At 42.9% G+C, this 13,779-nt stretch overlaps 1 protein-coding gene across 3 annotated transcripts in view; it reads left to right on the top strand.

Annotated features, from left to right (window-relative positions):
* The window catches only part of LOC122551395 (disco-interacting protein 2 homolog A-like), a 278,397-nt gene that overhangs the window by 162,382 nt on the left and 102,236 nt on the right, over positions 1-13,779 (top strand). For all 3 annotated transcript variants that reach the window (XM_043693215.1, XM_043693216.1, XM_043693217.1), the window contains one exon: positions 13,189-13,320. In XM_043693215.1, coding sequence (XP_043549150.1) covers positions 13,189-13,320 — 132 coding nt within the window. The remainder of the gene's footprint in view (positions 1-13,188; positions 13,321-13,779) is intronic.

The following is a 13,779-nucleotide window of genomic DNA, read 5'->3' as shown; positions in this document are numbered from 1 at the left end:
GGTCAGACTAACTGGTCTATAATTCTCTGTTTTCTCTCCCTCCTTTCTTAAAAAGTGGTAAACATTAGCCACTCTCCAATCTGCAGGAACTGATCCTGAATCTATAGAACATTGGAAAATGATCACCAATGCATCAAGAGCCACCTCCGTCAGTACCCTGGGATGCAGACCATCAGGTCCCAGGGACTTATCAGACCTAACAGTCTCTCCAACACCATTTCCTGCCTAATATAAATTCCCTTCAGTTCAAGTCCTTCAGCCACTATTACATCTGGGAGATTGCTCGTGTCTTCCCCAGTGAAGACAGATCGAAAGTACCAATTCAACTCTTCCGCCATTTCTTTGTTCCCCGTAATAAATCCACCCATTTCTGTCTTCAAGGGCCCAATTTTAGTCTTAACCATTTTTTTTCTTTTCGCATACCTAAAAAAGCCTTTACTATCCTCCTTTTATATTTTTGGCCAGTTTACCTTCGTATCTTAATTTTTCATTGCCTATTTCCTTTTTCAGTTATCCTCTGTTGTTCTAAAAGCTTCCCAGTCCTCTGATTTCCCACTCATCTTTGCTACATTATACTTTTTCCCTTTTGTCTTTATATGGTCCTTAACTTCCCTCATCAGCCACAGCCACCCCTGCCTCCCCTTAGGATCTATCTTCCTTTTTGGAATGAACTGATCCTGCATCTTCTGCATTATACCCAGAAATACCTGCCATTGTTCCACTGCTATCCCTGCTAGGGTATTGCACCATTGAACTTTGGCCAGCTCCTCCCTCATAGCTCCATAGTTCCCCTTATTCAACTGAAATATTGTCACTTCTGATTCTACCCTCTCCCTTTCAAACTGCAGATTAAAGCTTATTGTATTGTGGTCACTACCTCCTCATGGCTCCTTCACTTCGAGGTCCCTGATCAAATCTGGTTTGTTGCACAACATCAGATCCAGAATTGCTTTCTCCCTGGTAGGCCCCAGCACAAGCTGTTCTAAGAATCCATCTCTGAGGCACTCCACAAACTCCCTTTCTTGGGGTCCTGTACCATCTTGATTCTCCCAGTCTACCTGCATGTTGAAATCCCCCATAACAACTGTGGTAATAACTTTGCAACAGGCCAATTTCAGCTCCTTGTTCAACTTACACACTACATCCAGGCTACTGTTGGGAGCCTGTAGATAACTCCCATAAGGGTCTTTCTACCCTTAGAATTTCTCAGCTCTATCCACACTGACTCTACATCCCGATTCTAGGTCCCCCCGCGCAAGGGACTTAGTATCATTCCTTACTAACAGGGCCACCCCACCCCCTCTGCCAGTCAGTCTGTCCTTATGATAGCACGTATCGCCTTGAATATTCATTTCCCAGGCCCTGTCCACTTGAAGCCACGTCTCAGTTATCCCCACAACATCATAACTGCCCATTTCCAAATGAGCCTCAAGCTCATCCACCTCATTTCTAATGCTTTGTGCATTCATATATAATATTTTTAATTTGTTACTCCCCTCACCCTCCCTATCAACCCCTATTTCACTTAACCTACAGCATGATCCTTTTTTGAGTTTTCTGCTCCATTGATTGTGGTTTTTTTCTTGACTCCTCTTGTTCTAACTTTCCCTTTAACTTCCTCCTTAAACTTCCAGTTTGTCCCCTCTTCCTCTCCGTCCCCCACCCCAGGCATTTAGTTTAAACGCAGCTGTGTTGCAGTGGGAAACCTACCTGCCAGAATGCTGGTCTCTCACCTATTAAGGTGCAACCTGTCCCTCTTGTATAATTTATCCTTACTGCTAAACGTACCCCAGTGATCCAAGAAATTAAATCCTTGCTTCCTGCACCAGTTCCCCAGCCACACATTCAAGTCCATTATCTCCCTGTCCCCTCCAGCCCGAGGAACTGGAAGCAACTGGATAACCACCCTGGATGTCCTGCTTTTCAGCCGCCTTCCGAGTTCTCCGAAGTCCCGCTGTCGAATGTCCCTCCTCTTCTTCCCGACGCCATTTGTGCCGACATGCACTACTATGTCTGGCTCTTCACCTTCGCCCTTGACGATTTCCTGCACTCTGTCTGCGATGTCCTTAATCCTGGCACCAGGAAGGCAACGCACCATCCTCAAATCCCGCCTGTTGCCGCAGAAACTCCTTTCAATCCCTCTCGCTATTGAGTCCCCTATTACCACAGCCCTGTGTGATGTCTGACGACTCGGCTCTGCCTTCACGCCAATTTCCGATGGGCAGACCTGACCGCCCCTCGGACTGGCAGTGACGTCTGTCTCTACGTTTTCCAAGAGATTCAACCTGTTCCTGACAGGTACTCCCCCGCCTCCCCCCTGGTCTCTTGCACTTGTCTCATCTCTGCCTTCCTCATCGTCTTCTCCCTTCTACTCTCTTCTGGTATGCTCTGTGTAATAACCTCGCTGAAGGTCCTGTCCAGAAAGATCTCGTTTTCTCGGATGAGCCTGAGGTCATTTAGTTCTTTCTTCAGTGCTGCAATATGCTTTGTCAGAAACTGAACGTGTGCACACTTTACACAGTTATATGAGCCAGCTACACCAGAATCCCTGACCTCCCACATCATGCACGCAGTACACTGACTCAGCTTGGCAGTCATGTCTTCACCCTCTTCAACTGTGGCATAATCACTTCTCTGAACTTCTTTGTCCAAGACTCCTGAGCCAAAGACTCACTCTTTTCTCAACAGAAACTTCCTTCAACCCCCGTGGTTTGTTGCAAGTCTGTGGACTTTTAATTTAGGTTAGAGGAGGGTGGGAGGGAGGCCCTACTGTGTAGGACCTGGGGCCTAGAACACACCTACTTAAATAACACTCACCCACCTTCCCAATAGCGTCTGCGCTCCGACTTCACTTCTGCCCTGCTCCTGCTGCTCTCTGCTGCCCTCTACATTGGTAAAAACAATGACTGCAGATGCTGGAAACCAGATTCTGGATCAGTGGTGCTGGAAGAGCACAGCAATTCAGGCAGCATCCGAAGACAGGCAAAATCGACGTTTCGGGCAAAACCCCTTCATCAGGAATAAAGGCAGAGAGCCTGAAGCGTGGAGAGATAAGCTAGAGGAGGGTGGGGGTGGGGAGAGAGTGGCATAGAGTACAATAGGTCAGTGCCTACATTTGCCCTGCCAAACTGTAATACCTCACATTTGTCTCAATTAAAATCTGTCTGCCATTCCTTGGTCCACCAGCCCATCTGATTAAGATCCCTTTGCACCTCCAATTTTGGTGTAATCTGCAAACTTATGAACCGCACCTCCTATATTCATGTTCAAATCATTTTTATAAATGACAAAAAGCAGCGGATCCAGTCCCAATGTACTCATTGTGCAATATGTGCTATCTAGGTTCTCACTGCATGTATGTCCTTTTCTGGACACAGGCAAGATACAGTTTCTTTTAAGCTGTTAATGAAATGCAGAGAAACTTGGAATGTGTATATCTTCGGAAAGACGTGAGAGGTATCAAAAGGTACCAGTTTTATCCCTAAATCTGCCTTTTTTTTGGCTTGCGTTTGAATTTGTAACATCAACTTTTTTTTTGGTCTCCGTATTGAGTGAAAGTTGAACCGATAACATCTCCAATTAGAAATGGGCAGTTTTAAATCTGGAATTTGAAAACATTTACAAATGGCATCCTATTATGGGTAATTCATCATGTCAAAAATTAGTTTGAAATCCACTGCAGTTTATCTTACATGTTGGATTTGCTCCTTTTGGCTTTCACTTGTAGATTTTCAAGACTCAGTGGAAAACGTGTGGTGAGACCTCCTCTGAATAGGCAGTTGTATTGCATATGTGAGCAACTCAGCAATCAGTGACTGTCTTTTGAATCATCTTCACTGCTTATGGGGAAGCAGTTGGTCTCTGCTGGCACAGCTGAGACCAGAACTTGTGTTATCTTTGAGTGGTAGATGTGTTTGTGTCCACATTGACAAAGTATTGTATATTTGCACCACACGACACTGATGAATTTTAGCAGTCTCATTAAGGATGGGGTGATTTTTTGAATAACGTGTTTTACTCATTAAGCATTGGCTGTTAGTGGGAGAGAAGCCTCTATTCATGATGAGAGTAACCAAGCTATGAAAATAATTGCCTTATTTGGAACAGCTTTGACTATTGAAAGGAATTCTGCATTTTCATTCTATGATAAATAAGTTGCCTGTATGTTTAGGAATGCCTTTTCAACCCTTAAGCAGAGGAAGCTATTTTTAGCTTAGTAGATACTTTTCAAACTAAGATATAAATGTTTCAGTATGATGTGTGTAAAACTGGCAATAAACATTTCTGTTCTTCAGTAGTATAACCAAAATAATACACTGCTTAATTACTTAAGTATATTAACTGACGTTGTATTGACTGCCTTGGTTTGGCTGGAGTTTTGTTTTCCTGCAGTTTTGATGTTCGTGAAGTTAGCCTTTGACCTCTATCCCTAATCCCCTTGGAAAAATAGTCATCTTGAACCATTGTCCCTTTGGTGCAGGTACTCCAACAATGCTGTTTGGAAGGGAATTCCAGGATTTTGATGCACTGACAGTAAATGAAAGATGACATAATTCCAGATTAGGGTGAAGTTAAAAATCACACAACACCAGGATATAATCCAGCAGGTTTATTTGGAAGCAGTAGCTTTTGGAGCGCTGCTCTTTCATCAGGTGGTTGTGGAGGTTAAGATCATGCTCACAGAATTTATTGCCAAAGGAGTCCAGTGTCATGGAGATGTGATATAGGAAACAATCTGAGATTAAAACTTTCACCTTTTATAATGGGTTATGCTGGTGTCTGTTCTTTGATCTGTAAATCCCAGAGTTGCTTTTAAATTACATTCTCAAGATAGCTCAGGTGTTTAAACAATAGGTGTGATGTGTGTCTATGCCCCACTTTTATGTCAGACTGACGAATCCTCTCTATAGTTTTACAGAATTTTCATGCAGTTTTTGAGCAAAATGTAATTCTGCAAAAACAAATTCACCCCATAACCTTTTTGTGTGTGTGCATATGGGAGTGACACGTGTGTGTTTTTTTAGATTAGATTACATTACATTACATTACAGTGTGGAAACAGGCCCTTCGGCCCAACAAGTCCACACCGACCTGCCGAAGCATAACCCACCCGTACCCCTACATTTACTCCTTACCTAACACTACGGGCAATTTAGCATGGCCAATTCACCTGACCTGCACATCTTTGGACTGTGGGAGGAAACCGGAGCACCCAGAGGAAACCCACGCAGACACGGGGAGAATGTGCAAACTCCACACAGTCAGTCACCTGAGGCCGGAATTGAGCCCGGGTCTCTGGCGCTGTGAGGCAGCAGTGCTAACCACTGTGCCACCGTGCCGCCCACTTTTTTTTTTAAATCAACACCTTCCACTTAGTAAGCACACTGTAAACAGTATCACTACTCATGCCATGGAAGTCTTCCTTGTTCTGACACTGGGCTGTTCACTCTCTCTCTTTCTCTCTCTCTGTCTCCTTCTCCCCACCCACACTAAGAGCAGCACTGGCATTAGATTTAGATTTTTTAGGTTAGAAGTGCACATCAAAGAGTGTGTGAGAGGGTGCATGTGTTGAGTGCGGGGTGTGAATGTACGTGCATATGAGACAGTGTGTCTGTGTGGGTGAGTATGGAGGAGCGTGTGTGTATATCATGCTGTGGGGTCACCTGTAGTGTGACATGAACCCAAGGTCCAGATTGAGGCCATCCCAATAAGTACCGAACTGGGCTATCGACCTCTGTTTGGCCACTCTGCACTGTTGCTTGTCCTGAAGTCCGCCTTGGAGGATGGTCACCCGAAGGCCCGAGGCCAAACGTCCCAGACCGCTGAAGTGCCCTCTGACTGGGAGGGAACACTCCTGCCTGCCGATTTTTGTGTTGTGTCCCTTCATCTGTTGTCGTAGCATCAGCTCGATCTAACCAATGTCTCATGCCTCAGGGCATCCTTGCCTGCAGCATATGAGATAGACCACTTTGGCTGAGTCACATGAGTACTTGCCGCATACATGGTGGGAGGTGTCCCCACGTGTAATAGTGTTGCCAGTGTCTGTACTCTGACACGTCTGGCAGCTGCTGCTGTGGCAGGGTTGTACGGTGGTGTTGTCTTGAACGCTGGGCAGTTTGCTACTGTTGAGATGAGGAGAAACCTGACGGACACTTGAAAGTACTCAAGGGTGCCCTCATAAGAACAGGGTTTGATGCTCAACTCATTGACTGCCGGTTCCAACGTGCCACAGCGCAAAATTGTCGTGACCTCCCCAGGAGACAGACACTGGCTGCAACAGACAGGAACGCTTTATTGTCCAGTACTTCCTGGGAGCTGAACAACCACGCAATGTTCTTCGCAGCCTTCAACACATTGAGGATGAGCACCTTGCCAAGTCCTCCCCTGCACTTCCACTTCTTGCCTTTAAACAACCACCAAACCTTAAACAGATCATGATTGGCTGCCGAGCCCTTAGAACAACAACACTATTCAACTCTGCCACAGCAGCCGCTGCAGGACATCTCAGAGTATCAACACGGGTAGCACTATTATACACCTCCCACCATGTATGTGGCGAGTACTCATGTGACTCGACCAGTGTGGTCTAGCTCCTACGCTGCAGGCAAGGATGCCCTGAGGCATGGTACATTGGTGAGACCAAGCAGACGCTTTGACAACGGATGAATGGACACCGCAGAACAATCAACAGACAGGAATGCTCCCCCTCAGTCGGAGAACACTTCAGCAGTCCGAGACATTCGGCCTTGGACCTTCAGGTGGCTGTACTTCAAGGTGGACTTCAGGACAGCCAACAATTGAAAGTGGCCCGAGCAGAGGCTGATGACCAGGTTCGGTACCCATGGAGGATGGCCTCAAGTGGGACCTTGGGTTCATGTTCCGCTACAGGTGACCCCACTGCATTTCCGCACCCTCACATATCCTGTCTCTCATATGCACACACATACATCCCCACACCCTCGCCAACGCACGTACCCTCTTCAACATACCCCATCACACTCGGGCATGCACTTAACCAAGCTTATGCGCACACACTCTGTCATGTGCACTCACATCCACATGCACACACTCACGTGCACTCAATCTGTTGTTCCTGCATATGCGCACATAAACTTATGGGGTGAATTTGTTTTTTGCGGAATTACATTTTGTTTTGCTCAAACTACAAGAATCTATGTAAAACTCTTTAAAACTATACAGAGGATTTGTCAGACTGACATAGCATTGGAGCACAGCCATCACACAAGTTTAAAAACCTGAGCTGTCTTGAGAATGTACTTAAAGGTAATTCTGGGATTTACATATCAAAGAACAGAAACCAGCATATCCCATTATAAAAGATGAAAGTTTTAAGTTTATTTCCTGTATCACATCTCCATGACACTGGACTCCTTTTGCTATAGATTCTGTGAGCATGATCTTAACCTCCACAACCACCTGATGAAGGAGCGGCGCTCTGAAAGCTAGTGCTTCAAAATAAAGTTGTTGAATTATAACCTGGTGTTGTGATTTTTAATTTTGTCCAACCCAGTCCAACACTGGCATCTCCAATTCAGGCTAGGATGGTGTAAGATACGGCAGGGAACTTGCAAGTGGTGGCAGTGTTGCTTTGTACCTGTTGACTTTGTTCTTTCAGCTGGAAGATGTTTTTAGTTTGAAAGTTGCTATTGAAGGAGACGTAGTGGGTAACTGCTAGTCATCTTTTAAATGGTATGTGGAGCTGCCAGGACACACCAAGTGAATTTTGAATGTGATAGATGGTGGTCTGCAATACCAGCGCGTCATCCTGGATCTCATTAAAATCCTTGTGTTGTAAGCTGTTCTCCAAGCATGTAAAGAGTATTTCATCACACTTTTGATTTGTTCCTTGTAGGTAAGTAAGTAAGTTCTGGCCAGTTAGAAGGTGATTTCCTTACCATAGATTCTCAGTCTTTTTTCCCTGCTCTTGTTGCCACAGTATATGAGCTGGTCTTCTGCAGTTTCTGCATAATGGCAAGCGCAGAGGATTTTCTAGTGGGGGACTTCACCAATGGTAATGTCATTGAAAGTCCATGGTTGGATTCTTTCTTAAAGAAATATTAACTGCCTGGCACTTGTGTGGTAAAAATGTCAGCTGCCACATTTCAGCCCAAATCTTAGTACTGCCTCGGCCTTCTTGAATGTGGACTCTGGTTACTTCAGTACCCAAGGAGTTGCTCATGGTGCTAAAGATTGTGCAATCATCAGCGTTCATCCTGACTTGTGGCTTAAAGTGGGGATGTCATTGATACAACATTGGAAGATGGTTGGGTTGAGGGCAACATCCTGAAGAACTTGTGCAGCAATGTCATGGAACTGAGAGGATTGACTTCTACCAACTGTATCAGTGTTCCTTTGTATCTGATATGACTCCAGCAGTGGAGAGTATTTTTCCTAGTTTTCCAGTGACTCCAGATTTCCAAGGGCTCTGTCAAATACTATCTTGATTACAATGGCAGTCATTCTCACCATACCTTGAGCTTACCTATTATGTCTGCGTTTGGACCAAAGCTAGAAGGTTAGAAGGAGAGTGGCCATGATGGAATCTAAACTGAGCGTCGCTGAGCATGTGCAGTTTGATAGCAGTGTCCATACCATCGCTAAATGCTTAGATTAAAATTATACTGATGGGACAGTAATTGACCATCTTGGAGTTGGCCTTTTTTATTGTGGACAGAATGTAGTTGGGCAATTTTACATATTCACCTTGATGTCAGAGTTGCAAGTCCACGAGAATGGCTTGGCTAAAGGTGCAGTTCATTCCAGCTGTCAATTCTTCAGGACTATTGCTGTTATTCTCAGGATCCATACCCTTTGTAATTATTGTCTCACTTGCTTCTTGATTTTGATGGAAGAATGATATCCTGGAGTTCTTGGGAGGAGCTCAAAATGGATCATCCAATTGGCATTTCTGGCTGCAGATATTTGTGAATGCTTGAACCTTGTCTTTTGCATTGATGTACTCCGCTCATTCACTGTTGAGAACGGGGATTTTCGAGGCACTTCCTCTTCCTGTTACTTGCTCAATTGTTCACTACTATTCATGCCTGGATGTGGCAGGATTACAGACTTTTGATCTGATTTATTAGGGTGGGATTTCTTAGCTTTGCCTATTGAACAAAATTTCTTCACTTCCAAGAAAAGCCCTTATGTTACAATCAACAAGTGATGATAATGTAGTGCCTTTTAATAATGATGTTGTAGAAATAATATGGATGCCTGATCATCGCAGGGAGGTTATCCAAATACCTCTTATGTTCTGCTTATGAGACTGGCCTTAGAGAAAATTACAAAGGATGTCAAGGCACAATCCTTGTGTTTCCTTTTTCCTTTCCAGATGAATACATCTTCCTGTTGTATTGTTTTTCTCATTGTTCAGATTTTCTGGAATCAGTGCTGTGGTTTTGAATTGTTTGTTAAAAATTCCATGCTTGGTGCTTCAGCTTTGATTTCTATCTGTGGTGTGTGGGTGGATTTCTTTATTTTCACGTTGAGATTTATTATATATTTAGAATTGTGAAACAATACAGGAGCTTTTACGCTGCTGGATGGAAACAATACCACACTAAATTGTGCAAAGGAGAGTAAATTTAAGGGCAAAGTGCAGACAGGTGCGGTGACAAAAGTATGATTGCAAAGTTTGCAGATGACACAAACCTTGAAAAAATTGAAAACTGAGGACGTCTGTGTGGAACTCCAAGTTGATAGGTTGATGGAGTAGGCAGATGAGGTTCAGTTTTGGGGTACACGTTTTGTCTTTTAATGTTCTTCCTCCCAATGTAGAATAGAGAGACAGTTCTGAAGGGGGAGCAGAGGGACCTCTGTGTACATGTACATACATCATTGAAAGTGACAGGGCAAGTAGAAAGAACAGTTAATAAAGCATAAGTGTCATTGGCTTTATGAAGAGCAGAAGAGTAAGATGGTAATGTTGAAACTGTCATAGAATCATAGAGATGGACAGCATGGAAACAGACCCTTCGGTCCAACTCATCCATGCCGACCAGATATTCCAACCCAATCTCGTCCCACCTGCCAGCACCCGCCCATATCCCTCCAAACCCTTCTTATTCATATACCCATCCAAATGCCTTTTAAATGTTGAGATTGTACTCTCCTCCACCACTTCCTCCAGTAGCTCATTCCATACATACGCCACCCTCTGTGTGAAAATGTTGCTCCTTAGGTCTCTTTTTTTTTTATATCTTTCCCCTCTCACCCTAAACCTATGCTCTCTAGTTCTACAGTCCCCCACGCCAGGGAAGACACTATGTATAAGACACTTGTTAGTCATCAGCTGGAACGTTGTGTATATTGGAGCATTGAAAGATGATTGCATTGGAACTTGTGCAGAAATGATTTACAAAATGGTTCCAGGAATGGAAAATTTGCAATTTTGTGGATAGTTTGAACTTTGGGGCTATTGCTGTTTGGAGAGAAGAAGGCTGAGAGGAGGTTTGATTGAGATTAGGTATTTCCACTCGTTAAAGCAACAGAAATGAGAAGATCTGGATTAAAGTGATGTGTAAAATAATTCAGGGTATTGTGTGGAAAATCTTAGCATGTGAAAATGTGTTGGAGCCCAGTTGTATTGAGACATTCAAGAAGGCATTGGATGATGATTTACATCAAAATAGCATGAAAGAGTAGGGGGGAAAAGCAGGAGATTGGCAACAGGTAATGATCCTTTTGTCAGAAGCTGGTAAGGCGTGATGGGTCAATTCACCTTATCCTTGGCTCGAATAATTGTATGGTTGTGATAATTGGGGATTTCACTTCTCCCATTTTCAATAAAGGGAATGACCTTAATGTTCAAGTCAACGAGGTTGTAATAGGGAAATGAGATTTGTTGAAAGTGGCTAACAAGGAAATGTTCAAAAGTTTGTCAGTGTTCAAAGTATTCCAGTCAGTCAAACTGAATAGGATGTGTGTTTAAAGGTATAAATTGAAGACCCTGGTGAAATCTTTCTTACTGTGACAGAGGACTGGAGGATTTCAAAATTTTACAACCCTGTTGAAAAATAGGACAGGGATAAATCTAACAACTACGAGTCAGTCAGCCAAATTTGTGGAATGTTGTGTTGGCCTAAAACAAACTCTTGCGCTCTAATAACAGCTGATAAAGGACAACCAGCCCAGATTCCTAAAGGCATATTGTGTTTGACTCACTCAGTTGAGTTCTTAGAAGTCATGGATATAATGTGGTTTAATGTGTATGTAGGTGAGGGGAGACCGAAATGTAACAAAAATGTTGTAATTACAGAGTATAGGGACAGAGACCTTGTAGATGTATGTGCAGGCTCTTGAATGCAGCAGGACAAGTTGAAAAGCATGCAGAATTGCTGGCTTTGTAGAGAGGCTTGGAATGCAAAAGCATGAAGATTATATTAAACCTTCATGAAACACTGGTAGGTCCAGTTGGAGCATTATAAGCAATTTTACTTAGGACACTTAGAGTAAGGATTACCAGAGGTCAGAGAGGGGACTTAATGAAATGGTGCCAATGTTAGAAAACTACTGTTATGTCATGACACTGGAGAAATGGCTTATTTGCCTTCGAGCAGACAAAGTTGTCAGGAGATCTGATGGTGTTCAGAATAATGTGGTTTTCCTTGTTAAATAATGTCTAAGCATTTCCCACAAAAGGGTCAGTGACTACAGGACAGGCCTGAGAGTTGCCAAAAGAATGAGCAGTGACATCTGGAGCTATTATGCGATCATCTGGAATGTACTGTCTGTAATGTGATTTGAACTAAATTCAGTATTAATTTTCAAAGGAGATGTACACATAAGAGAAAAGCCCACAGGACTTTGAAAAAAATCAGTCAAATGTGACTATTGGACAAGTATTTTAAATTTTCATGATTGTGCAAAATAAGCTCTTCTGTGCTGTATCATTCTACAATTAAACATTTTATATGGTGGGAGATTGTCAGCGACTCACGAGTGGTACATCATTTTCTTGCAAGTCCTGTCATGTTGCTGCCATTTAGGCTTGTTTTGTGTAAGCTCATTGAGCCCACTTACTTTGAATGTTTTGGGTTACCAGTGAGTGGGAACAAATTCTCTTCGATGAACAGTATTGCTAAGCTTCTGATCTTGACCTCGTTTAATTTTTCCATGCTTTTCATATTTCAATACCTTTTGCATGTTCTTAATATTCCTCTTGAGTTTGTAGCACCAACTGGAAAAAATTCAGTTCAAAAGTAGTTTTAAGATTTGAAACGATTGCATGCTGAGTGTTGAGTTTTAGAATATCTGTTACAAAACCCACCAAACTTTACTCAGAGTATTACAGTGCGCACCCAAGGCAAATTGACACAGCAGGTCAACATTGATGTTTATGGTACACAAGCTGCCTCCTACTTTACTTTGTAACCCCATCAAAAAATCCTTCTTTATTCCTTTCTCCCTTAAGGAGAAGCTGGGTTAAATATATTAAGTGTTTAGCACTGCTGCCTCAGTGTATGGGACTTGGGTTCGACTCTACCCTTGAGTGTGGAGTTTGCACATTGTCCCTGTGTCTGTGTGGGCTTTCATCAAGTGCTCCAGTTTCCTTCCACAGACCAAAGATGTGCAGGTTAGTTGGATTAGCCATGTTAAATTGCCCATTGTATCCAAAGATATGAACGCTGGGTGGGTTGGCCATGGTCAGTGCAAGGTTACAGGGTAAGGGTGAGTCTTGGTGGGATGCTGTTCGGCGGGTTTGATGTGGACTTGCTGAGTTGAATCGCCTGGAGGGATTCTGTGATTTTTATGATACAATGGCAAATGTGCTTATCAGTTTGTATGTGGTAGTAGTTTCGCGTTCTCTCCAATTTGAATTCCTTAGTGGATTTTTGATGACTGGCAATGATTTTGGACCCTAGTTTTGATCATTGCCTCTCCTCCCTGTCAATTAGTTTGTGTGGGCATTGGATGTGGAAAGGATTAAGTCATTTTATAATCGCTTTCTGTCTGTACCATACAACCACTCATTGTCATGATGTGCATATAAGTATGAAAATCCATGAAACAGCACAGCCAGCTCCTCTGGACCTGTAATGAGGCAAGGGGGTAATTAAGTGAAAAGTAAGATGTATGTTAGAAATGGAATAAACCACATGATTTATTTTTCAGTTGCTGTCTGATAAATAGTCAATATTTTAATGCTTTTTACTTTATATTCAGATAACCACTCAGCACCACCAGATGTAACCACTGGTGCCTCAGAGCGTGCTACCCACTTTGAACGGCCACAGGTTTCCTCAGTTCGTGGAGTTCCTCGTGGTTTCAACAGTAGTAAGATGGAAACTGCTGATGGTAAGTTTGTGTTGGATTTCAACATTATTTTCCAGTCATATTAGGAAAGAGAGATTTGGAACTCAGGCTTGAGAACAAAATCATGACTGGAATTGAAATCTAATTAAGCAGACTCCGCTCCATTTTTAAATGGAAGTTTTTTTGGCAGGAGTTGGGTGCATAGTGATTTTTTTTTTGTCTCCTTTAAGCTATCTTAAATTGCCCAGAGTTGAATTTGTTCTCATTGTGTGGCTGAGCAAACAATTCCCAAATTGGCGATGAAAGGAACAGATGTAAAATTAAGCATTTTTCACTACTGCAACACAAATGCAGATGAGCAGCAACTAAAGTATTATATAGGTTTTCATTGCTATATTATATAACTTTTGTGTTTTCTTTGAATCAGATTGTCAGTCTGTCAGCATTACATATAAGAAAATGCATAAGGCTGTGAAACACTCAGAAAATCAGACAAGTTTG

Source organism: Chiloscyllium plagiosum, chromosome 7 (assembly GCF_004010195.1).
Source record: "Chiloscyllium plagiosum isolate BGI_BamShark_2017 chromosome 7, ASM401019v2, whole genome shotgun sequence".
Lineage (NCBI taxonomy): Eukaryota > Metazoa > Chordata > Chondrichthyes > Orectolobiformes > Hemiscylliidae > Chiloscyllium > Chiloscyllium plagiosum.
Note: the sequence above shows the minus strand (reverse complement) of the source record. Positions and strands in the feature narration are given on the sequence as shown.